The sequence below is a fragment of the Ascaphus truei genome, chromosome 6 (assembly GCF_040206685.1).
Source record: "Ascaphus truei isolate aAscTru1 chromosome 6, aAscTru1.hap1, whole genome shotgun sequence".
NCBI classification, from domain to species: Eukaryota; Metazoa; Chordata; class Amphibia; order Anura; family Ascaphidae; genus Ascaphus; species Ascaphus truei.
Window position 1 is genome coordinate 127,175,320 of NC_134488.1, and position 23,127 is coordinate 127,198,446.

At 48.0% G+C, this 23,127-nt stretch overlaps 1 protein-coding gene across 1 annotated transcript; it reads right to left on the reverse strand.

Moving 5' to 3' along the window:
• Positions 1 to 1,233: 1,233 nt before the first annotated feature.
• LOC142497871 (phospholipase A2 inhibitor NAI-like) lies at positions 1,234 to 20,901 on the reverse strand. The gene is made up of 5 exons (XM_075606268.1): positions 20,746 to 20,901; positions 12,866 to 12,985; positions 10,466 to 10,615; positions 6,343 to 6,483; positions 1,234 to 2,418 (listed from the first exon to the last, which is right to left on the reverse strand). The coding sequence occupies exons 1-5, from the start codon at positions 20,795 to 20,797 to the stop codon at positions 2,225 to 2,227; spliced, it is 657 nt and encodes a 218-aa protein (XP_075462383.1). The 5' UTR covers positions 20,798 to 20,901; the 3' UTR covers positions 1,234 to 2,224.
• Positions 20,902 to 23,127: the final 2,226 nt, after the last annotated feature.

A 23,127-nucleotide genomic window follows, 5' to 3' on the forward strand; every position in this document is an offset into this window, starting at 1 on the left:
AAATACATTTTCTCCTTTGATGATTTTTATTTTGTCTTTTCTTCCCTTTTGTACAAATGTTTTTATTTGTGTATATTGAGACATGATATCTGTCTTCATGATGGGAAGAGTGTATATTAGGATACTTTTTTTTGCACTTTTTTGTTCATTTTTATTGTGTCTTTGTGTGACTGTTTGTTATTTTGTAGTTGTATATGTCTCACCTTGTGTCTCAAATAAACTATGACGGGTTAAATGTTTATTGACAATCATTGATTGGGACTATATAAGAGCTACCAGCCCTCTCACATTTTACCCCTGATGAAGTCATAATTCTAAGCGACGAAACGCGTAGGGCTTGTTCCTGATTCTTTTGCACTCTCATATTTTGGAGTCATCCCGTTCGCAGATGAAGGATCTGTGGAACCCTATCTGAGTTGCTGAGAAATTGGAGGAAGACTTCTGTAGTTACGCTCCTCGGTCCTTCTCCAGAAGTGGATACACGTCATCGTCTTTCCCAGGCTGGTGTTCCTGGCTCTGGTCCCCGGTCACGCATCAAACTAATGGCCCCGTAGTTTGTTCTCCCTTGCACCTTTAACTTCAGCGTTTATGAGTTGCTGGATTTTATTTGTGTCTGACTAAAACCTTTTAATACCGATTTACACTATGGAGCTTTCGGGGGGGGGGTAAAGAGTGTGTATATATATATATATATATATATATATATAAATAAAAATCCCAAGTTTGCTGGAATATATATATATTCCAGCAAATTTGGGATTTTTCTAAATATGAATTTATTAGGTGTTCTGGACTTTAACTTTGCCCCAATACTATACTGGCCTTCCATTGCACCTTGGGTTCAACTTTTTAGGATTGCTTTACTTCACTGACTCTTCATACATACATACGAATGTACAGTATGTATGTATAGAACTGTTTGGTGCAGTGTGTCAGGTGCACCGATTACACCCGCACCGTCAGACAGACCTGATATTTTTAACAAGTCATTTTCAAAGCAGCTTTCAGTGCTATGGAGGAAATGAAATAGTAAAACAAATAATCTAATATGAATTGGGCAGAAGCTACAAAATCATATTGCATATTATAACCACTTTAGTGCTGGGGGAGGGGGTGGGGTGGGGGGGGGGGGGGTGGAGGGGTAATGTATTGCAGAGCAAGGGCTCAAGATCGCCTTAATTCCCAAGTTTGTCTCCCCAGCAGAATGAGAGTCAGAACATGTTTCTCTCTGGATAATTTTCAGTAATATCCCTTTATATAACAAAAGACAAAAAGTGGCACCAATGAAACATCCGACTTGGCAAATCATTTAGTACATTAAAGTACAACCAGTTTTACCTGCACTGTAGCTCATATGTAGCACTTTAAAGTGCTTCTGAAATGTTAACCCTTCAGGCACTGCCTGCATGTCCCACACACTATGCTGTCTGCTGCAGTGTTTTTTCCCTTCCTTCTCCATGTATAAGAAGAGATATAGAAGACCGTAAAATATTGGTAGTACATAAAGGTCACAAACCCAATAGCACTAACATATATGTACTATATAGTGGGTGTGGGTTTGGAGCTTACCAAGACTGTGTATATTCCTTTATACAACCAGAAGGAAAAGGGCATCGTCATGACATTCATTCTCTAAATACTGTAGTGGTTACCATGTGCTAGGGGCAGAGGTGGCCAACTCCTGCTCTCAAGGGCCACCACCAGATCAGGTGCTAAGGATATCCCTGCTTCAGCACAAGCAGCTGAAGCATGGATATCCTTAGCACCTGATCTGGTGGTGGCCCTTGAGAATGGGAGTTGGCCACCCCTGTTGCAGGGGCTAACATTGCTTTGAGAATAAGGTCCTAAAGTGGATTTCCTGGAGGATGGGTGTGCGCGCCACAAACAGGGGGTAGAGCAGTCATCTTAGTGCATCTACCACCAGCTCAATCTCGTCCTGTGCATGAAGAAGGTGTGGTGGAGGGTTAAGGTTCATTTCATGGAGCCTACAATATTGTTGTATATAAAATTCAGCCTACCATGTGTTTCCCGCTGATGCATACACTGAAGTGAACCTGAAATATGTAGACATGTTTTAAAGCGTACATTGCAAACAAAAATGAATTCACTTTTGGAAGCTCATATGTGTATACGTACAATACATACAGTGCATAACACACACACACACACACACACAAACGCACACGCACACACATGGTCTCTTGCAGATAGGCCCGTCTGTTGGTTAACACACGAGTTTCCAAAGGGAGAGGGCAGCAAGAGCCACGAGAAACAGGTTGTGGTGGAGGGCGATGCCAGTGCTGGTGCAAGAAACTTCTGCCTTCACCTTCATACTTCCCATTTCGGTTTCCTGGCTGCCGAACTCGCAGATCGACTTTGAGGCACAGCCCCGTACAGCCGTTGCGATGGTTGCTCCAGCTGAGAAGAAGTCAAATAATGTTGCATTACTACTGCACTGTGTAGCTGGTTTGGAATATTGACGTGCAAAAATGAAAGCACAAGAAATTAAAATTCAAGGAGTCATCGTGCACACGTGAAAAAAAAAAAAAGTCTGAGTGGGGGTCAGCGCACGAACATGATCTCTAGTGTGGAATCTCCTTATAGGTGTTGAATGAATCCAAATTTGGATAGCGATTGATTGAGGGAAGAACTAGTGCAATGAATGGTACAGAACTCAGCCACTCCAAGTACAGTAAGCCTAACTACAGGTGTATATACACACACATTGGAATGCGGTGATGTAGCAGACACTACACAGCCAGTGGTACAGCAAACCACGTCGTCATTGCCATTTTGAGACTGAAGTTGTTGTCGCCCCCCCTCCTAGTTAGTTTAAGGGGTAAACGGCCTTAACAGGTTAACCGTGTCAGCTCACAGAGTAACGCCCCTTACATGGTAAAGAGTAACTTGGCAGAAAAGAAGCGCCACAAACACACCATATCTGGTGATTGGTGACGTCTCCACCAGGGTATATAAGACTGCCCTGAAGGTTCTAGAACTCAGGTCTCTGGGAGTGACAGTTAGAGGAGCCTCACTATTGGTAATGTAAATATGTTTAAGTGTATAGTTAATGTATAGCGATATTATCCTGTCCCCGTTTGTTATTTTATAGTTAGGGAAAGCGTCCGTAGCCATGGTACTACAGCAGTTTATAGGCTCACAAAAAGGAAGCTCATTTCATATAGGGGTTTTCCAAGTAGGAGGCCCTGGGGAGCTAGTTGTATCACCCCTGCTAGGACGCACACTGTTACCTCAGAAACGGAGTGCCCAAGAGTGGCACGCAGTATCCTGCATCGGGATAGGATCCCACAGTTCCGGATAGTAAAAGGTAACATAAGATGGGACCTAATTGTTACGGACACTGCACAAAAGATGGCCACTTAAAATGACAGTAATATGTTTAAAATAATCCCTAGAGCATTAAGAGTGGCACGTCACTGTTAAGATACCAGCAGTATGTCTATCATGGAAATGCCAACATGTGAGGAGCATTGTGGACAGCTGTCAATAAAGCTCCTGTTTGAACTACTCTTCTGAGTGTTCATTAATGATCTTCCCACAGCTTGTAAGGAAGCCTCAATACACATGTATGCAGATGACACAATCCTATATGCACACAGCCATAGCCTCTCTGACCTTCAACACATACTTCAGTCTGACTTTTTGAGACTCGAAAACTGGATTTCCCAAAACAAACTGTTTTTACACACTGACAAGACTGTAACAATGGTATTTGGGACCAAGACTAAATTTGTAAAGCTTCCAGTGACTGAGATCCTGATTAGAACCAACGCTAACACCACCCTAACACCTGTCACTAGTTTTAAATACCTGGGCTTATGGTTTGACTCCCACTTAACATTCGGGATGCACATTAATACCCTGACAACCAAGACCTATGCCAAACTAGGGGTACTTTACAGGAGCAAATCCTCCCTCAGTCTCCTGGTCAGAAAGCATATCGCACAGCAGATGCTAATGTCAATTATCGACTATGGAGACATAGTATATGGCTCGGCTCCTCAAACCCACCTTAGCAAACTTGACACCCTCTACAATTCAATTTGTCGTTTTGTTCTCCAATGCAACTACAACACACATCACTGCGAAATGCTCAAAGAACTAGATTGGTCATCACTCGAGTCTAGGCGCAATGTTCACCTTTCCTGTCTTGCCTTTAAATTCTTCATGGGCAAGCTACCCAGCTATCTGAACAAGCTCCTCACCCCTACCACATGCAGCACCTATCACCTGAGATCAGACTCCAAAAGACTATTCATGGTCCCAAGGCTCAAAGTATCCGGCCGCTCCTCCTCCTTCCGTGCACCCCAAAACTGGAACAACCTACCAGAGACTCTCACATCCACCACCAGTTTAAGTTCTTTCAAATCTAAGGCTGTCTCACACTTTAATCTGGTCTGTAACTGTTTCATACGCTCATAATATATATTTTCTTTAACTGTGCATGCAATGTTTTGTATATAATGTATATCCTGCTCATTTATGTAACTGTGCTTGTAACCATGTATTATTTGTTTTACTCTGTGCCCAGGACATACTTGAAAACGAGAGGTAACTCTCAATGTATTACTTCCTGGTAAAATATTTTATTAATAAATAAACTAGAACATTTCCTGGCGCCCGTCATTATTCCATCAGCCCATCTACGCCCAGCCTGAGCGGATCCAGCTCCCTGACAAGGTACGAGAGCACAGCCATGTACATAGTCACCTGATGTAAACTCCTTGAGAGCCGAGCAGGGAGGGATACATAGCATTGCCCCATCATCCACCAGATGGTTTGTGTAGTGTAATTTTAGTTTATGGAGAAGGGTAATTGTATGGTTTCTGTGCATCTTCCTAGGGAAATACCTGTGTGTTTTCTGGCAGTGAACAATGGAACTAATATACCCAATAAAGGTGTCAGTTGTGTTTACGTAGGTAACAGTGGAAACAAATTTGTTAACAATTTATTGTATTGAGAACTTTGGTTTTAATACCCTGATATTGGTGTTGGGTGGAGGGTAAGAGATCCAGAAAAATGGTTACAACTTCAAACTCCCAAGGGGTGCACAGCAGCATACAGGTTAGGAAAAACCACAATAGAGGACACCTGTGAGGAATCATGGCTGCCACACTGCCCTTCCTCTGGGCTTACTAAAGGATGCAACAGTATGATTAAGGGATAGAAATGTAAGATGCACAAAAGGATGAACTGGATCACAATGCACAGCCAGAGCAGTGACCAGGGGGCATAGATTTCCCGGAGAGAGAGAGGATGGTCGGGGGCATAGCCTGCCCACAGAGAGAGGATGACTGGCCAATAGCCCAGGGAAGAAGGAGGAGGTGAGAATCAAGGTGCAAAGCGACACCTGGCAGCCCGAGGGAAGGCAGCAGGCTGAACCCAGGAAGTGCAAGGCAACAGTTAGCAGTGCAGGCATAAATGACCCAGAGCGGAGATAAAAACAATGTTTACGTGTAGGGTAGCATTTGGATTTTGCAGCTAGTAAAGGAGATTGGGATGTCTCTGATATTGAAGGCATAGCGCTGCTGAGATTAGTTAATCAGACTGAAAGCCAGGACCAGCATTGCTACTCCCCCACACGACAACCTTCCAATTGTACCACTTTGTGTCATAGTATAAGTGTATGGGACAGCCGGCCCACCAACCCACTGAAATCATTGCGGCGTGATCTAAAAATAATGCCTACTTACATCACAGGTCTGTATATATCTGTGAACCAGTTTAAGTGTCAAGGGGTACCGATTAATACAGGCAGTCCTCGTTTTACAACGCTTCGCTTTACAACGAATGGCTTATCCAACGCTGTGCAATGCATACCTATATTCATTTTTACAACGCCAAAATGGCTTATCCAACGCTCTTACAACGCTTTGTATGTGTGTATATATATATATATACACACATATTCACATAAACAACGTTGCAAAGCGTCGTAAGAGCGTATATATATAATGTTATACTATATAATATATTATTTATTATGTTATATATATATATATATATATATATATATATATATATATATAATACAGTATATACACTATATAATTTATGTGTGTGCTGCATATCTTATTGCCTGCATAAAATATTTGGTGTATTTTAGCATTAAAAATGCCTTCAGGAACGGAACCTTGCATTTAAACAGTGTTCCTATGGGAAAGCGTGTTTCCCTTTACAACGCCATTTTGAGTAATGTATTGTGTCGGATAACCGAGGACTGCCTGTATTATGATAGGCTAACCTCAGTGCATTGGAATAGAGAGCAGTGTCCGCCGTGCAATTAAAGTGTAACATGATAATCAATTACACTGTTTATACCTGACACAGTTGAAACTTGGAGGATACACTGGTTCTCATTTCCGGTGCATTCCAGAGTAGTTGAAGGAACACACGATTTAGAGTTAACAGACATGCAGGCACCGCAGCGGACACCATTCTTCTCAGAGCTTTCAGGTGCAACTTACAAGAAAGAGAGAGAAAAAAATTACATAATTTTTTAAAGAAAATACAGTGTACTAGCTGATATACCTGGCATTTCCCGGGATGTAAATCCGTAATTGGTAGTATTATGTATAAATAGGGGAACAATAGGTTAACAATTATGTATAAATAGGGGGGTGGAAAGGTTGTCTAATAATGTTGAAAAGAAACATGGAAGAAAATGTAATACAATGTTGTTTAAAAATGGTTTATTGTAAACACACCACAGTACAATGTATATTTTGGTGACATAAGTGATGTCTAAATGTGAGGTGTGTGAGTCGGCGGGCGGGTGTTCAGTACTTAGTGATGTGTGGGTGCGAGTCCCGCTAGGGTGTGAGCGGGTGTGAGGCGGCGAGTGGCTGGTGAGTGCGGTGTGGCGATCCCGCTAGGGTGGGAAGGGGTGTGAGGTGGTGTGTGGCTGATGAGTGTGTGTTGCGGGTGGGTATTGAGTGCAGGCTGGGGGTGGCATTACCGCTAGGGTGTGAGCGTCTGTGAGGCGGCAGGTGTCTGGCGAGTGCGGGCGGCGGCTGATCCGTGATGTCGGTGCGTAGGGGCGGGAGGCGGCGGGTGTCACCGTGTGTGAGTCACTGTGTCACTGTGGGTGTCGGGGGATGGGACAAAAAACACTGAGAGGGGGAAGGCAGGGGCGGGGGGGAGGGCAGGGGAAGGCAGGGGCGGGGGGGAAGGGCAGGGGAAGGCAGGGGCGGAAGGGGGGGAAGGCAGAGGAGGGGGGGGGAAGGCAGAGGAGGGGGGGGAAGGCAGGGGAGGGGGGAAAGGCAGGGGAGGGAGGAAAGGCAGGGGGGAGGGAGGCAGGGGAGGCGAGGGAGGGGAGAAGGCAGGGGCGTGGGGGGGAGAAGGCAGGGGCGTGGGGGGGGAGAAGGCAGGGGCGTGGGGGGGGAGAAGGCAGGGGCAGGGGGGGGGAGAAGACAGGGGCGGGGGGGGGAGAAGACAGGAGCGGGGGGGTGGAGAAGGCAGGGGCGGGGGGGAGAAGGCAGGGGCGTGGGGGGGAGAAGGCAGGGGCGTGGGGGGGGAGAAGGCAGGGGCGTGGGGGGGGAGAAGGCAGGGGCGTGGGGGGGGGAGAAGGCAGGGGCGTGGGGGGGGAGAAGGCAGGGGCGTGGGGGGGGAGAAGGCAGGGGCGTGGGGGAGGGAGAAGGCAGGGGCGTGGGGGAGGGAGAAGGCAGGGGCGTGGGGGAGGGAGAAGGCAGGGGCGTGGGGGAGGGAGAAGGCAGGGGCGTGGGGGAGGGAGAAGGCAGGGGCGTGGGGGAGGGAGAAGGCAGGGGCGTGGGGGAGGGAGAAGGCAGGGGCGTGGGGGAGGGAGAAGGCAGGGGCGTGGGGGAGGGAGAAGGCAGGGGCGTGGGGGAGGGAGAAGGCAGGGGCGTGGGGGAGGGAGAAGGCAGGGGTGTGGGGGAGGGAGAAGGCAGGGGCGTGGGGGAGGGAGAAGGCAGGGGCGTGGGGGAGGGAGAAGGCAGGGGCGTGGGGGAGGGAGAAGGCAGGGGAGGGGGGAGAGAAGGCAGGGGCGGGGGGGAGAAGGCAGGGGCGGGGGGGAGAAGGCAGGGGCGGGGGGGAGAAGGCAGGGGCGGGGGGGAGAAGGCAGGGGCGGGGGGGAGAAGGCAGGGGCGGGGGGGGAGAAGGCAGGGGCGGGGGGGGAGAAGGCAGGGGTGGGGGGGAGAAGGCAGGGGCGGGGGGGAGAAGGCAGGGGCGGGGGGGGAGAAGGCAGGGGCGGGGGGGAGAAGGCAGGGGCGGGGGGGGTAGAAGGCAGGGGTGGGGGGAAAGAAAGGCAGGGGTGGGGGGGAAGAAAGGCAGGGGCAGGAGGGGGAGAAGGCGGGGGATGAGAAGGCGGGGGGGTGAGAAGGAAGGCAGGGCGGGAGACGGCTGGTAGGGGGGGTGGGGGAGAAGGCAGGGGCGGGGGGGTGGAAGGCAGGGGCGGGGAGGGTGGAAGGCAGGGGCAGGGGTGGAAGGCAGGGGCAGGGGGGGAGAAGGCAGGGGCAGGGGGGAGAAGGCAGGGGCAGGGGGGAGAATGCAGGGGGGGAGAAGGCAGGGGCAGGGGGGAGAAGGTAGGGGCGGGGGGGGGAAGGTAGGGGCAGGGGGGGGGAAGGTAGGGGCGGGGGGGGGGAAGGTAGGGGCGAGGGGGAGGTAGGGGCGAGGGGGAAGGTAGGGGCGAGGGGGAAGGTAGGGGCGAGGGGGAAGGTAGGGGCGAGGGGGAAGGTAGGGGCGAGGGGGAAGGTAGGGGCGAGGGGGAAGGTAGGGGCGAGGGGGAAGGTAGGGGCGAGGGGGGAAGGTAGGGACGGGGGGGAAGGTAGGGGCGTGGGGCGAAGGCAGGGGGGGAAGACAAGGGTGGGGAGGGGGAAGACAAGGGTGGGGAGGGGGAAGACAAGGGTGGGGAGGGGGAAGACAAGGGTGGGGAGGGGGAAGGCAGGGGAAGGGGGGAGGCAGGTGTGGGGGGGGAAGGCAGGGATGGGGGGGAAGGCAGGGGCGGGGGGGAAGGCAGGGGCGGGGGGGAAGGCAGGGGCGGGGGGGAAGGCAGGGGCGGGGGGGAAGGCAGGGGCTGGGGGGAAGGCAGGAGCGGGGGGGAAGGTAGGGGCGGGGGGGAAGGTAGGGGCGGGGGGGAAGGCAGGGGCAGGGGGTGAGAATGCGGGGGGGTGAGAAGGCAGGGGGGGGATGAGGAGAAGGCAGGGGGGGTGAGAAGAAAGGCGGGGGGGTGAGAAGGCAGGCAGGGGGGTGAGAAGGCAGGCAGGGGGGGTGAGAAGGCAGGGGCGTGGGGGGAAGGCAGGGGCGTGGGGGGAAGGCAGGGGCGTGGGGGGAAGGCAGGGGCGGGGGGGAAGGCAGGGGCGGGGGGAGAAGGCAGGGGCGGGGGGAGAAGGCAGGGGCGGGGGGAGAAGGCAGGGGCGGGGGGAGGCAGGGGCGGGGGAGGCAGGGGCGGGGGAGGCAGGGGCGGGGGGGGAGAAGGCAGGGGCGGGGGAGAAGGCAGGGGCGGGGGGAGAAGGCAGGGGCGGGGGGAGGCAGGGGCAGGGGGGAGAAGGCAGGGGCGGGGGGAGAAGGCAGGGGCGGGGGGAGAAGGCAGGGGCGGGGGAGAAGGCAGGGGCGGGGGGAGAAGGCAGGGGCGGGGGGAGGCAGGGGCGGGGGTGAGAAGGCAGGGGCGGGGGGGAGAAGGCGACAGCGGGGGGAGAAGGCAGGGGCGGGGGGAGAAGGCAGGGGCGGGGGGAGAAGGCAGGGGCAAGGGCAAGGGGTGGGAAGGCAGGGGCGGGGGGTGGGAAGGCAGGGGCGGGGGGTGGGAAGGCAGGGGCGGGGGGTGGGAAGGCAGGGGCGGGGGGTGGGAAGGCAGGGGCGGGGGGGGAAGGCAGAGGCGGGGGGGGGAAGGCAGAGGCAGGGGGGGAAGGCAGGGGCGGGGGGAGAAGGCAGAGGCGGGGGGAGAAGGCAGGGGCGGGGGGAGAAGGCAGGGGCAGGGGGAGAAGGCAGGGGCGGGGGGAGGAGGCAGGGGTGGGGGAGAAGGCGCGGTGGGGAGACGGCAGGGGCAGGCCGGAGTGGGGGGGGCGGTGGGGGGAAAAGGCAGGGGTGGTGGGGAGAAAACAAGGGTGGGGGGTAGAAGGCAGGGGAAGGCAGGGGCGGGGGGGGTAGGAGAAAAGCAGGGTAGGGAGGGGGAAGTCAATGTGTCTGTCACTGTGTGTGTGTGTCACTGTGTGTGTGTCCCTGTGTGTGTGTGTCACTGTGTGTCACAAAAACAGAGCTGGGGGGGACAAAAGCGGAGCTGGGGGGACAAAAACAGAGCAGGGGGAGGGGGCAATAACGGAGCAGCAGCAACAGCCCCACGGAGTATTTCCTCACCTTAGGCAGTGTGGCCAGGGGTTGGAGACCCCTGGGTTAGAGCACACTGGCCAATGAGAGCCGTGGGAGGGCAGGCGGAGCGACAGACAGGTAGGCAAGTGTATACACGTACAGTATTAAACATGTGGGCACTTACAGGTGGGTGTGGCAGGAGTACAGTTGTCGCTGTTGCAGCAGGTGGTGCTGCTCTTGATCCTACCCTGGGGGATGCTGATACTTCCAGATTTATTACACGACTGGCTTTTATCACATATTCTGGCAAATATTTTAGATAGATTCACTCCATCTGGATATGAACGAAAGAAAGAAGTCACGTTTCCAGAACCTCAACGAAGAGCAAAGCACACTTATTCTAATAACATTATACGCCAGCATCCATGATGCTTCTATTATGTCCAACGCCTTCACAACCAAGTAGTATGCATATAGTGAAGCTACAAAACACTGTGTACTATAGGATTGATGGTGTTTTTAGTAACAAAAATAACATTCTGTGGTGGAATTCACCTTTCATCACCAGGTGTAACATCCACAGCGACAACGTGAAATAAATACAACACCCCATACATGTTCTATATACACAACACGCGGAGAGACCTGTGAGCACAAGTAAGATATAACAGAGATAAGGGGGGGAAATATGCGAATTTGGATATGCAGATGATTGAAAGTAATATCTTTCCCAGCTAACTCTGGCGCGTTCAAGTTGGCTCACAGGCATCTCTCCAAATAGTTCTCATGCTCATACTTCGTGAATCACTTGCAAATTGGGCGATGAGGTGAAAGAGCAATTTGATGGTGAAAATGTGTGATGTGAGACATTTTTAGCCAGGTATGGAATTTGATACAGTCACAGATACAAAAACTGTTGCCAATTAATTTAGGAAAGTTTTCGAACATCTTTATACCTAAGGTACTGGATGGATGTCATTCTTAAATGAATACTGGATCATTCAATTTAAAGCTGCAGTTCAGTCAATATCCTGCATGTTTGTTTTTTTTAATAAATCAGTTCTGTAGTAAGAAAAAATACTTTTAGCATTTTCTGTTTTTAAAAAAACAACTTTGAAAGACCAATTTTCTTGTATTCTATTTTAACAGCCATTTGCTTAGGCACTGCCCATTCATGTCCTGTCACAAGCTCTGGCACACCCCTTTGTCAGCACTGCCCTCCCTCTAGCACTTGTCAGTGTAGCAATGCTCATGAATATTCATGAGCTTCCACTGCCAGTCAAGCAGATTATAAACAAATGCCAGCTTTTAATAGGTCGAAATTTGGTGACATATCAATACATGGAAAACGAATTGAGCTGCAGCTATACAGTACTGTTCTTTAGGTAATTAGAGATTCCACACATGAAACTATTGAAGTAAAAAAATAAATGTAAAAAATAAAATAAAAATAAAACTGAACTGCAGCTTTAATGTATCAGCGAATAGTGTAATTACAGAAAGCTTTGCTTAATTCATACTACATGGTTTAGAAGGTGTTGTTTTGGAGCAGGGTACATTACATGTTTGCACTACGACCCAATGGGACTTAAAGGTATGCATCAACAAATTGGAAGCATGTCCTTTACAGATATTGGACGGAGTCGAAATCAGAAAGCAGTGACTGTACATCAAATTATTAAACCGCGTTAATATCGGTGTAAACAGCGGGAGCTCCTAAACAAACAGTTAAGCAAATAACTATGCACCTCTACTTGGAGTACGTCGAGGTGGAAAGAATCCCAAGGGGTGTACGGCTCAATCTTCAGCCAATTCTTTGAAAAATGGAATCAAATCCTCAATAAGTGCAGCATTGATTTAATGATACAGTGCAATATCTCTAACCAACCATGCAATAACTCCTACACAACAGAAAGATTAAAGAACTAGAGTATATTTTCAACATATTACAAGCCACATTGTTCTCTACAAAAGAGGACATGCCTCAAAAGGAAATGGAAGAAATCCAAAACAGACAGTAAGGACGTATTTAATTATTAATCTATTTTTCAATTTAGGATGACCTCCATTCCCTTGGATCCAACGATTTTATCGGACTTATTTCACATCGTGTCACTGTGGTTGTTCTGTACCTGACGAAAGGTGGATTCCCAATAAAAAAATTGGTGTCTTTGTAGTCATGAAAAGAGTTAACTATACCACTTTTGAAAGTTCCTGGGTGGAAGGCTTCACTATATTCATACTTCAATGACCAGACACAGACTACATGATATTCTTTCTGCCAGAGGTCTGGACATTGGCTGGATTGTCTGCTTTTCTCTTCAGACAGCTGATGCACACATTATTGCTCAGGGTTTAAATGCAAATAGCACTGGTTCTACAAACAAAAATGTAGCACCGTTTTTGCTCAGAGACACAACTGCATATGCATTATGAACATTAACCCTGTGCAAAGGTGGTTACCCCGATTCAGGCAATTAGTAATGCTGGCCTTGGACAGAGACCAGAATGACGTCCCTTCCCTTTCTAGGACTGTAATACTGATCTCCTATCCTCATCTTCAACTTGCTTTTTTTAAACATACCTATTGTGGTCATCGAGTAAGAAGAAGTGCAGACATGCTGTGACGAGGGACAGGGCTGCGGGATGCCCGAGCAGAAGCTCTGATCCGAGCTGGCACAATGTATACACGAGAGAGAATAACCTGCAAGAGAAGACAGACAAACACATTGCAGTTACAGTACTTACTTTAAAAAGACAAAAGTAGAAAGAAATGGAAACTTCTGCATGTTCGTAGAAACAATCACAGAAAGAACTTTGTTATGACTTTTTAAAGTGTCCATGTGCAATAATAAGCATATCTACTGACATGAGAGAAAGGAGGGGCTCTCTAAATATATGTTATGGTCTCAAACAACATTGAAAGGTGTAGTACTAATAACATTGTATTCAAATGAATACTCCTACAAACCTAATGTATGGGTGCTCAACTGCAGTCCTCAAGCACTCCCCTCAACAGGTCAGGTTTTCCCTGCTTCAGCACAGGTGGCTTTGACTGAACCTCAGATTGAGCAACCTGTGCTGAAGCAGGGACATCCTGAAAACCTGACCTGATGTGGGGTGGAGGCGTGGGGTGGAGCATCCCTGGCTTAAGCGATAACTTGCATCACATATCACTGAACCCGGCACCAATGCTTTTTGTACAAATAGCAGCATGCATCGTGCCAAATGTGGACATAAAGGCAGTGTACAACACCACACAAATAGAATAATAACATTTATAGTCTGTGAATATGATCACCTGTACGCAAAACTGTGCACCATCTATAAGCGCTGAAATTATATATAGCCTGTGCATACAAGATAGAGGTGTTAATCCATTAAAAAGCATGCAAGACACGTTCCCATTCAACCCGTTCGGGGAGTCTGTGCCAAAGAATCCAATCCACGATCCAATAAGCCACGCTTCTCAGCAGGAGATTAACTCTATTGGGAGTTTATCACTGGGAGATCAATGGGAGATCACTGATCACAGGTCTCAGAGATGGTAGCTGAGGTGTTGCCTTAAGGAAATACGAGAGCTGCTTCTCCTTACATGTGAGCTACGGGAGGGAGAAAGGCAGCTTTTGCTGCAAGACTGTGTGTGACTGTGACAGTGTGTGTGTGTGTGTGTGTGAGTGACAGTGTGTGTGTGTGTGTGAGTGACAGTGTGTGTGCGTGTTCGTGTGTGTGAGAGAAGGTAAAGGAGAGGAAAGAGAGAGAGAAGGAGGGAGAGGAAAGGGAAGGAGGGAGAGAGGAAAGAGAGGAAAGAGAGGAAAGAGAAGGAAAGAGAGAGAGGAAAGAGAAGGAAGGAGAGAGAGGAAAGAGAAGGAAGGAGAGAGGGGAAAGAGAAGGAGGGAGAGAGGGGAAAGAGAAGGAGGGAGAGAGAGGAAAGAGAAGGAGGGAGAGAGAGGAAAGAGAAGGAGGGAGAGAGAGGAAAGAGAAGGAGGGAGAGAGGGGAAAGAGAAGGAGGGAGAGGGGGAAAGAGAAGGAGGGAGAGAGGGGAAAGAGAAGGAGGGAGAGGGGGAAAGAGAAGGAGGGAGACAGGGGAAAGAGGAGGGAGAGAGGGGAAGAGAGAGGAGAGAGGGAGAGATAGAGAGAGAGAGAGAGAGATCGATCGGTCCGTGTGGGGTGATGTGAGGTGCAGGGGGGGGAGGGGGAGGTGATGTGAGATGCAGGGGGGGGGGATGGTGATGGGAGCTGAGGGGGGGGGTGATATTTAAACCAAAATCATTACAAAATATACACATTGGAATAAACAAAGTATGAGTTAATTATTATTTATTACCCCTACTGCTTTACACGTCTATTTTGTGATTTATTCCTGTCGAACATGTGTCATCCAGATAGAGGTTCCCCGAAATGTTACGAAATACTTAAAGGGTTCCTCCAAACAAAAAAGGTTGGGAATCACTGGTCATGTAAGGAACATTCTCGAAAACATTGGCATGTTCTATTGGAAGATATAGATTTACACAAGATTTTGAAAGACAATCCAACTATGGGTTGCAGACGTAACACCAACATTAAAGACAGATGTTTTAGTCATTTTATTCAAACACAACAGAAAACATTCCCATGCTCTAGATGTAAAGCCTGTCGTTTTATGCATGCCAATACTGTTACTTTCCAAATTAAAGACTTTATTAACTGTCTGACGTATGGTACAATATATTTAATGACCTGTGACTGCGGCCTAACATATGTTGGTAAGACTCACAGACAATTAAAAACGAGTCTTAGAGCATATAGGGAATGTACAGAATACCACGGATACACCTGTAGCTAGACATATCATTCAACATCACAAAGGAGATTCAAGGGCTATGCACTTCTGTGGTATCGAACATGTCCCTAGAGATCCCAGAGTGGGTCACTGGGATAAGCGGCTTTTACAAAAAGTGTGCCGTTGGATATACCAACTACAAACCCTCTCCCCTCTGGGACTTAATGAGGGATTAATTTATTCTTCTTTCCTGTAATCTGGGAGTATATAATTTGTAGTATAACATCATTAATTTAAATTGGATTGATAGGGGGAACACAATGTATATGTACATCTACACTTGGGTAATTATCAAGGGTTGGTCAATGGGGATCCAGGTATATAGTTATTAATCACAACTGGATCGGTATTGACCATTAGGGGCAGATCATTTAAGTGTTCATTCACTCCTAAACCATACACACCCCCTTTAATGTTTATACTTCATCACTTATTGATCTATTTGTCTAAGTGTAGATCATCTTATTGTTTAGAAGTTCACAATGAATTATTATTTCACATTATTAATGTATTCTTATTAAATTTCTTTATACCAAGTGTATTTATACATAAACTGATAATAACTCCTATATCTACCAATCCTACAGGTATTATATATATATATATATATATATATATATATATATATATATATATAAAAAAAAACCTTTTTGACAGTGCACTACAAATTTGAAGAATTACAATAACAAAAACCACACGAAATAAATCCAGACGCATACCGATGTAGCATGGACCCCTCTGCGTGCCTGCTGCCCCGCGACCCCCCCCCCTTCGTTTCCTCCGCTGCCGTGGGTCACTCGATGGACCCGCCGGCACTTCTGGAGGGTGGGGGCCAGTGCAGGGAGCGTTTGAGCGTCCCGGCGGCTCCCGAGCAGGGCGCCGCCATCTGCGTTATGTCGCGCATGCGCAGTAAGCCCCCGGCGGCCCAGCAGAGTTGCGCATGCGCAAGGAGGAGCGCGCGAACCATAGCCTACCAGGGAAGGCTCTTAAACGGGACTACAAGTCCCATGAGCGGCCCCATGACGCCAGGGAGCCAATAGGACTGCAGGAGCTCCCTGCTTTGATAGAAGTAGATACATTTCGCGCGCTGAGAAGCCCACGCTAGTCTGGACCAGGAAGAGCTAGGGGAAGGAGGTGAGTGCAGGGATCTGTGACCCACTGCATTAGGCCAGCAACCCCCTAGGCCTCAGATAGGTCCTGAACCCCCCCAGCTTGTGGTGCTACAGGGACAGGCCCTAGGTTAGGGACCCTGTCACATTAGTACTAGTGTCAGATAGGGACACAGCGGACGCTGCGCTCCCTGAGAAGAGACTTGGGCTCAAGTCTGTGCTAAAGAGACAGAGACTATCTCCAGTGTGGGATCGCCCCTGGGGACCCTTGTGTGAGGAAGCATTGGATGACAGACGGGTTCACCAAGCGGCAGATCCTTTTTGAAGTTGATTGCTGGCCCGAGTGCAGGAGCGCTCGGCAGGTACCTTCCTAAGTGCCCCAACGTATCATATATATATTATAATTACACAGTGGCAGCGCTGACCACGGGACAAAGGGGTTAGGCTGTGGACACGGTGTGGGGATACACGGTGGTGGGTAGGTACACTCCTAGTGGAGTGAAAGACACTTTGGACTGCGTCTGTGGAGTTACCCCCTAGGGGGAGTAGTATTAAAGTGTGTGTTACTCCTGCATATTATATAAACTGGTTATATACATCTCCGTGTATGTACTTATTATATATGTGGGTCCTGTGTAGGCATCCTTCTACATTCCTAGAACCCTGCACAGGTGGAGGCGCTGTGAACCAGTTCGAGCGGAAGGACTCGCCCCAGGTTCCCAACAAGCGGAGGCTCAGGCCTCTTGGGAACCTACAGGTATATGCACCACACCTGGTAACACACAGGTTCCCACCCATACACACTATATCTGTGATTGGGATAGAGGGAATACCCATTACACCTATATATATTTATTGATTTATTAAGGTTTTGGAAAGTGAATGAATTGTGACATAATGCGATATAGCACACTAGGCATTAATATACTTACCAACTAATTTAGTTCGAATTGTAATTATCTTCTCTCATACTGATATGGCCTCCACAGAGATATTGTAAGTTGCTATAGTCAGACAGTTATGTATGCTCACATTATATTTACCATACTGTTAATAATGTTCTTGCAACGCAGATATACTATTTACATCCATTGACACACGATATTGGAGTAAATTACTATATACTATGAACCCGATTAGATCACGGGCATAGACTCCGCCTCCATGAGTCATAGGAGGCGGGATTTTGACATGTAAAAGAGTATAAATACCTATCGGCCAGGTCAGGGAACAGACTCCTCCCCCTGAAGCGTGTAGTCCACGCGAAACGATCGTCGGGACGTGTGACGTCACCAGAAGTGGCGGCGTCTTTCGATAGACACTGCAGATAGACACCTCTACAGTGAGGCTTGTATAAGTGACGGAGCCCTCCGTGTTACCGTTGACCCGCCGTGGTCCTATCTATCATTGTTTTGTGATGGTTGTGCTCTGATTTCCTTATGTGAGAATATTGATCTGATTAAGATCCACATGGGGAATCCACCCTGTAGCATGTATACATATGCATTTAGTAACGGTGGTTGTTCCAACTTATGAGATGGTATTATGAGAACTATTTTTCAGCCGAAGGACTTTCTGTATCACAGAACATACAGACATATTTATGGGTATGTAACGTGTATTCCACCCCACCCAATCGCATATATAGTGTGGGTGCGGAGAACATACAATGTTACCAGGTGTGGTGCTTTACCTGCTTGGCTCACAGGAGGGCTGAGCTTCCGCCACGGGGAACCTGGGGCAATTATAGTATGAGTAACCCTGTACTCGGTGCAGCGCCTCCACCTGCGATGGTTCCTAGCAGAGCAGGAATGGTTCCTCGCAGGACACATAAATAACCAACACAACGTATGTAACCAATCAATGACTTTACTTGCGAGCATAAGAACGTACGTGCTAGTAACATCAACAGGTGTCCCTCCCTAGAGGAGACACTAACTACTGCGTCTCGCAGGACGCTAACACTCTGGCGACACGGCGGACGCCAACACTCCACGCGCCACGGCGGACGCTAACCCTCCACGGCGGACGCCAACACTTCACCAAATGATCCCACCCCGTGTCCAGTAACCCCACACAATGTCCCGCACTACCAAGTCATATAAATGTGTGTGTGTGACTGCGCAGCCCCTATGTCTGGTAATAGGATTTGTTGGTGCACTTGATGTTACAGATTACCTGCCGAGCACTCCAGTGCTCGAGCCTGCAACGGGCTTCACAAAGGATCAGACGAGCTCCTACACGATATTGTGGATACTCCCGCGTGGTGAGCCGTCAGGGCCAATCCCACCCTGACGTCACGGAGCTGGTTCGCCCTCATTGGACGAACCGCTCACGTGACAGGCCCTGCGCTCCCATAGCGCGAAAATCTAAAAAATTTCTAAGCTTTCATTGCGGCTTTAGCAGGGGCTCACTGCCGAGCAGCAGCGCGCCTCAGCGCCTAAGCGCTGACCATGCCCGAGGCCTACTCCGGCTGAGCGCTCGACCTCGTGACGTCACTCGTGCGATGCACCCGAAACCTGCACTGGAGGCATTCGGAGGCGCAGCGGAGGCGTCACGTTAGCAGTTCACCCTCATGGGCTGACGCTCACGTGACAAGATCAATAAAAAAAGTCTATTGAAAAATCGCGTTCCTGGACGCGACATTCGTGCACACCTTCATTGCTCTGCATGTGTTGCACGCGCACTGCCATTATAAGCAAGGCCCAATCTACTCCTGTTTGTATGGTATAAGGCCCCGACATGATGGGTCTAAAAGGTGGAGTTAGAGAGGACCTTACCCAAAGGCACAGTTTAGATACCGGTATGTAACAGTGAGAGCGCTTTTATGCGGTCCTGCATTTATAACGATATTATTGCGGCCTCAGCAGCCCCTACGATCTTAGCCTGGCGAGCTTGTATAACTCGCCTGAAGTTTGCAGAACGCCATATAACCTTATCCACAATAACACACCCCTTCTGCCATTTAAGTATAACAACCCTGAGAAAGTTGGTCCCTATGAAAAAAAAAAAAAAATATCACATTGTAAAGACGTAATAGGCAAACTTTATCCCAAAGTTCAAATCCACGGCAAAAAAAGGCATATATTATGCATTATTTGTATATGCTAATTTAGGAATGCAAATGATTTAAATTAGCGTGATATCACCGGTGTGTCCTATTGTGCACAGGTGCCCATCACATGTTGTATAAAGTGATGTTTAGGGAGCATTTCTCTCTCCTTTAAGCAGTTGAAACCCTGCTCTTCTGCTTTAACACGGGCGTTGTCTCAGATATGTATGTCCTGCAGTGAGAAAGGATTCAATGTGAGATTCCAGAAAGCACTGAGGGGGCTGCCCAGAGATGGAATTTAGCAGGGTGGCAACAGAATCAAATGACATAAAAAATTGGCTGCACATTCACTCTGGTTTCTTGCAGAGAGAAATAAAACCCTCATCGTTGGCAGAACCCCTCAGTCTGTGTAAGGGTTAATCCTTGTTGTGCTGTCCCAGTATAGCAGAACTAATGACCCATATTGCAGTAAGATTGTGTTGATTTCCTGTAGCACAAAAGTTACCAACTTGTATGTTTGCAAACAACAAACAAACAAAAAAGAACAGCAACAACAAAGCTGTTTTTTTTTTTTAAAAGCTTATTTCAACCTGGGTGTCCCTCAATGCTGATCCACGGACCCCCAACTTCCACTGACCCCCAACTTCCACGGACCCCCACTACCAAGAGATTTGTACCAAATTTGATACACAAAAAAAATACAAATATGGACTCTGGGTCACAAAAATAAAGTTGCAAGTCCTCTCCCAATAACGTCGCAACTTTGCCTGGTGGAAAATACTGCTTTTTGCTCAAGAATCAGGGGGTTCCCTGGGGACGGCAGCTTTAGGGGATCACTGGTTTAAATGGGCTTTGAAAAACAAAAACAGTAGTGTGGGCGGCTGCCCTAATCCTTGCAGGATTATATTTTATTAACTCCTTTTGCCAGAGGGTCCAGCAACGTATGCGTTTTTAAATCATTTTTAGAAATCATAATAGACAAAGAGGTGGAGGTTGTTATTTTTGCATTGTGATAACCTGCAGGCAGGACCAGCAAAGCTGTTATTCTAACGATAAGCATCTCGGAACTTCACACAAAGTAGGTTTCAAAAAGAGGGGTTGTCGCCGGTACTTGTGCCGGTGTGAGTGTTAATGGCAGACACACCGTTGTACCAGCTGCTACCTTGAATTTCTTTCATACACCTAAATGTGTATGCGTTCAAGTGTCATATTTTTTAAACTGTGTGCGCTTTGCCTGGCCGTCCAGATATAGATGTAAAGAATTTGGATACAACAATTATAAAATTGTATGAAGAAACATGTACGGTATGCTGAAAAATAGAAAGCTGGATGCTTTGTATAGAATTTCTTTAAAGAGGAGATGGAATGGGAAGTTCTGCAAATCTTGCAGTGGGGCTCTGGGTCTGTAAATAAAAAGCAGTGGTACTCCATACCACTGGACATATTCCCCTAACCAGTCAGTCAGTGAAATCACTCACCTGTAGCGATGAGAGCGGAAATGACCCAGGTGAATGTGAGAAGGGAGCTCATGGTCACAGTTGCACAGAAGGATGCGTGAGCAGTACAAGGTCTTGCCTGGGCTCTGAATATGCCTCACTGATGGGTGTTACCTCCCCTGTCTGCTGCATGGAGTGTGGGTGGGGATAAGGGGAGAATTCAAGTGATTGCTGCTGTGGGCAATTAAAGTATAACGGTTTAGGATTATATTTCGGGATTTTTTTTTTTTTTTTTAATTACTGAACAGGGATGTCCCTCAAAGCTGATCCATGTCCCCTGACCCCCAGTGACCCCGCGTCAGAGATACTAGTAGTTTTCATGCTGGTTTTGACACACACCAAAAAATACAAATGTAGCCCCTGGGTCACGAGAAGAAAGACACAAGTCCTCTCACAATGATGTTGCAACAAATATACAAAGTTTTTTTTTTTTTTAAGTAACAAAGATTGCGTCTTTAAACAGCTTTAACAATGCAGATTTGTGTGTGTGCAGCGCACAGCCAAAATAGGGTGATAGCAGGTCTGGCAAAAAAATCTTTATTAAATGGTCATAAAAACGGATATCTTGATAAAGTGCAGTTGATTGCACGAAACGCGTAGAAGGTTGCAACCTTCCGTTTTTATGACCATTTAATAAAGATTTTTTTGCCAGACCTGCTATCACCCTATTTTGGCTGTGCGCTGCACACACACAAATCTGCATTGGACTCTTCCTGACTGGAACAGCAGCACGCTGATGGAGAGAAAGACTGGTGACACAGAGTTGTGAGTATACTCACGGGGGCCAGCCCAATGAGGTAAGGGGGGGTGTCTCCGTGCATCCACCCCAGCCTTCAGGGCATCTGGAGCCACAATACTTTAAGGTTCAGTCCTTTATTATTTCCCAGTACTTTTTCTCTCCTCATTATTAACCCCATGGGTCCCTGTGCTTGAGCACCATACATTCAAATGATAAACTAAAAAAAGATATACCCTATAACTCAGCGCAAAAAAATATATAAAGTGTAAATACAATATGTGAATAATAAGCTTATTGCTAAGTGAAAGCTGCCACGGGGTCTCTGCCAAACAAATTCCTCACAAACTCATTACAGACAATTATACAAAAAATGCAAGACCCGGCGCTGCAGGCTACAACAATACCCCAGTCCAATGATTAGTCCATATAGATATGGAAAGTTCTTTTCAATATTCCAGCTGATGGAGCGATGGTGATCCAATTGCTGGCTGCTGGTTCCGAACTCCTCCTAGTATGTAATGGACAAAAAGGAAAAGACCATTGCGCAGCCACAAGAATCCATAAATAACTCCACAACAGATTAAAGTAATGAACTTACAGACTTGCTGTGTTATTGTTCCTTTGAGACAATCTGTGCTTTTAACCTCTTCTCTTCCAGATATCACGAATCCCACGTGTTGTATGTCTATCCTCCAGGTTTTCTGTCTGTTCACAGCATTACCACTTGGTCATAGTTCCCATGTGTTCCCAGAAAGGACCATACATTCAAAGCTTTAACACTGCTCTGCTGCTGTAACAAAGGGCGTTCTCTCATACATTTATTTACTGTAGTGAGAAGCTTTCAAACCTAGTATCACCAATCCATTCTTATTAGGGCATTCTATTCAGGGATAAAAGTCCCAAGGAACAGCCACTCAGGATAAGCAACATTTATTTATGTGATTACCAAAGACATCCCAAATGTGAGTACCCATCTGTATTTTCATTTACATCTCACTAAGAGGACACATAGACGGAGCGATGTGCCATTTTTTTCTCTTTTGTATCCATCTCTAAGAGGCAGATCCTGATTTCATAGAGGAGCCGGCTGAGTCCGTTTAAGGCTGCGGTTCCAGTCATGTCTGTGACACGCGTGCCCGGCGGGGGGGGGGGGGCATGGCCATCACGTCACGCGTCAGGTTCGCCCTCATTGGGTGAACCGCCGGTGGGGGCGTGGCCACGCCTCTGTCGCAAATTTTAAACTCAGTTTCATTGAGTTTTAAAAAATCTTGCAGTACGGCGCAGCTGCACCTTCAGCGTGAAGGAGCGTAATGGGCCCTTCCCCATTGAGTGGCGGTGCTTACACGCACAGCGCACGCCGAGCCGTGCGCTGTGGCAGTGACTGGGACCGCAGCCTAACATTCCGCGATCCACAGCAGTTCAAACACAAAACTCAAGACGACTCAAGTCTGAGTGTAAAATCTATGGGAGCATCAGCCCGCTTTGCGTTTTTTCTTGAATATATAAATATGTATGTATGTATTGTTTTTGTGTGTGCCTTTTTTCTTCTTGGAGTCAGGAAGGAATAATTTTTTCCCCTTAATGGGGTTTTTTGTTTGCCTTCCTCTGGATTAATAAGTAAGTAT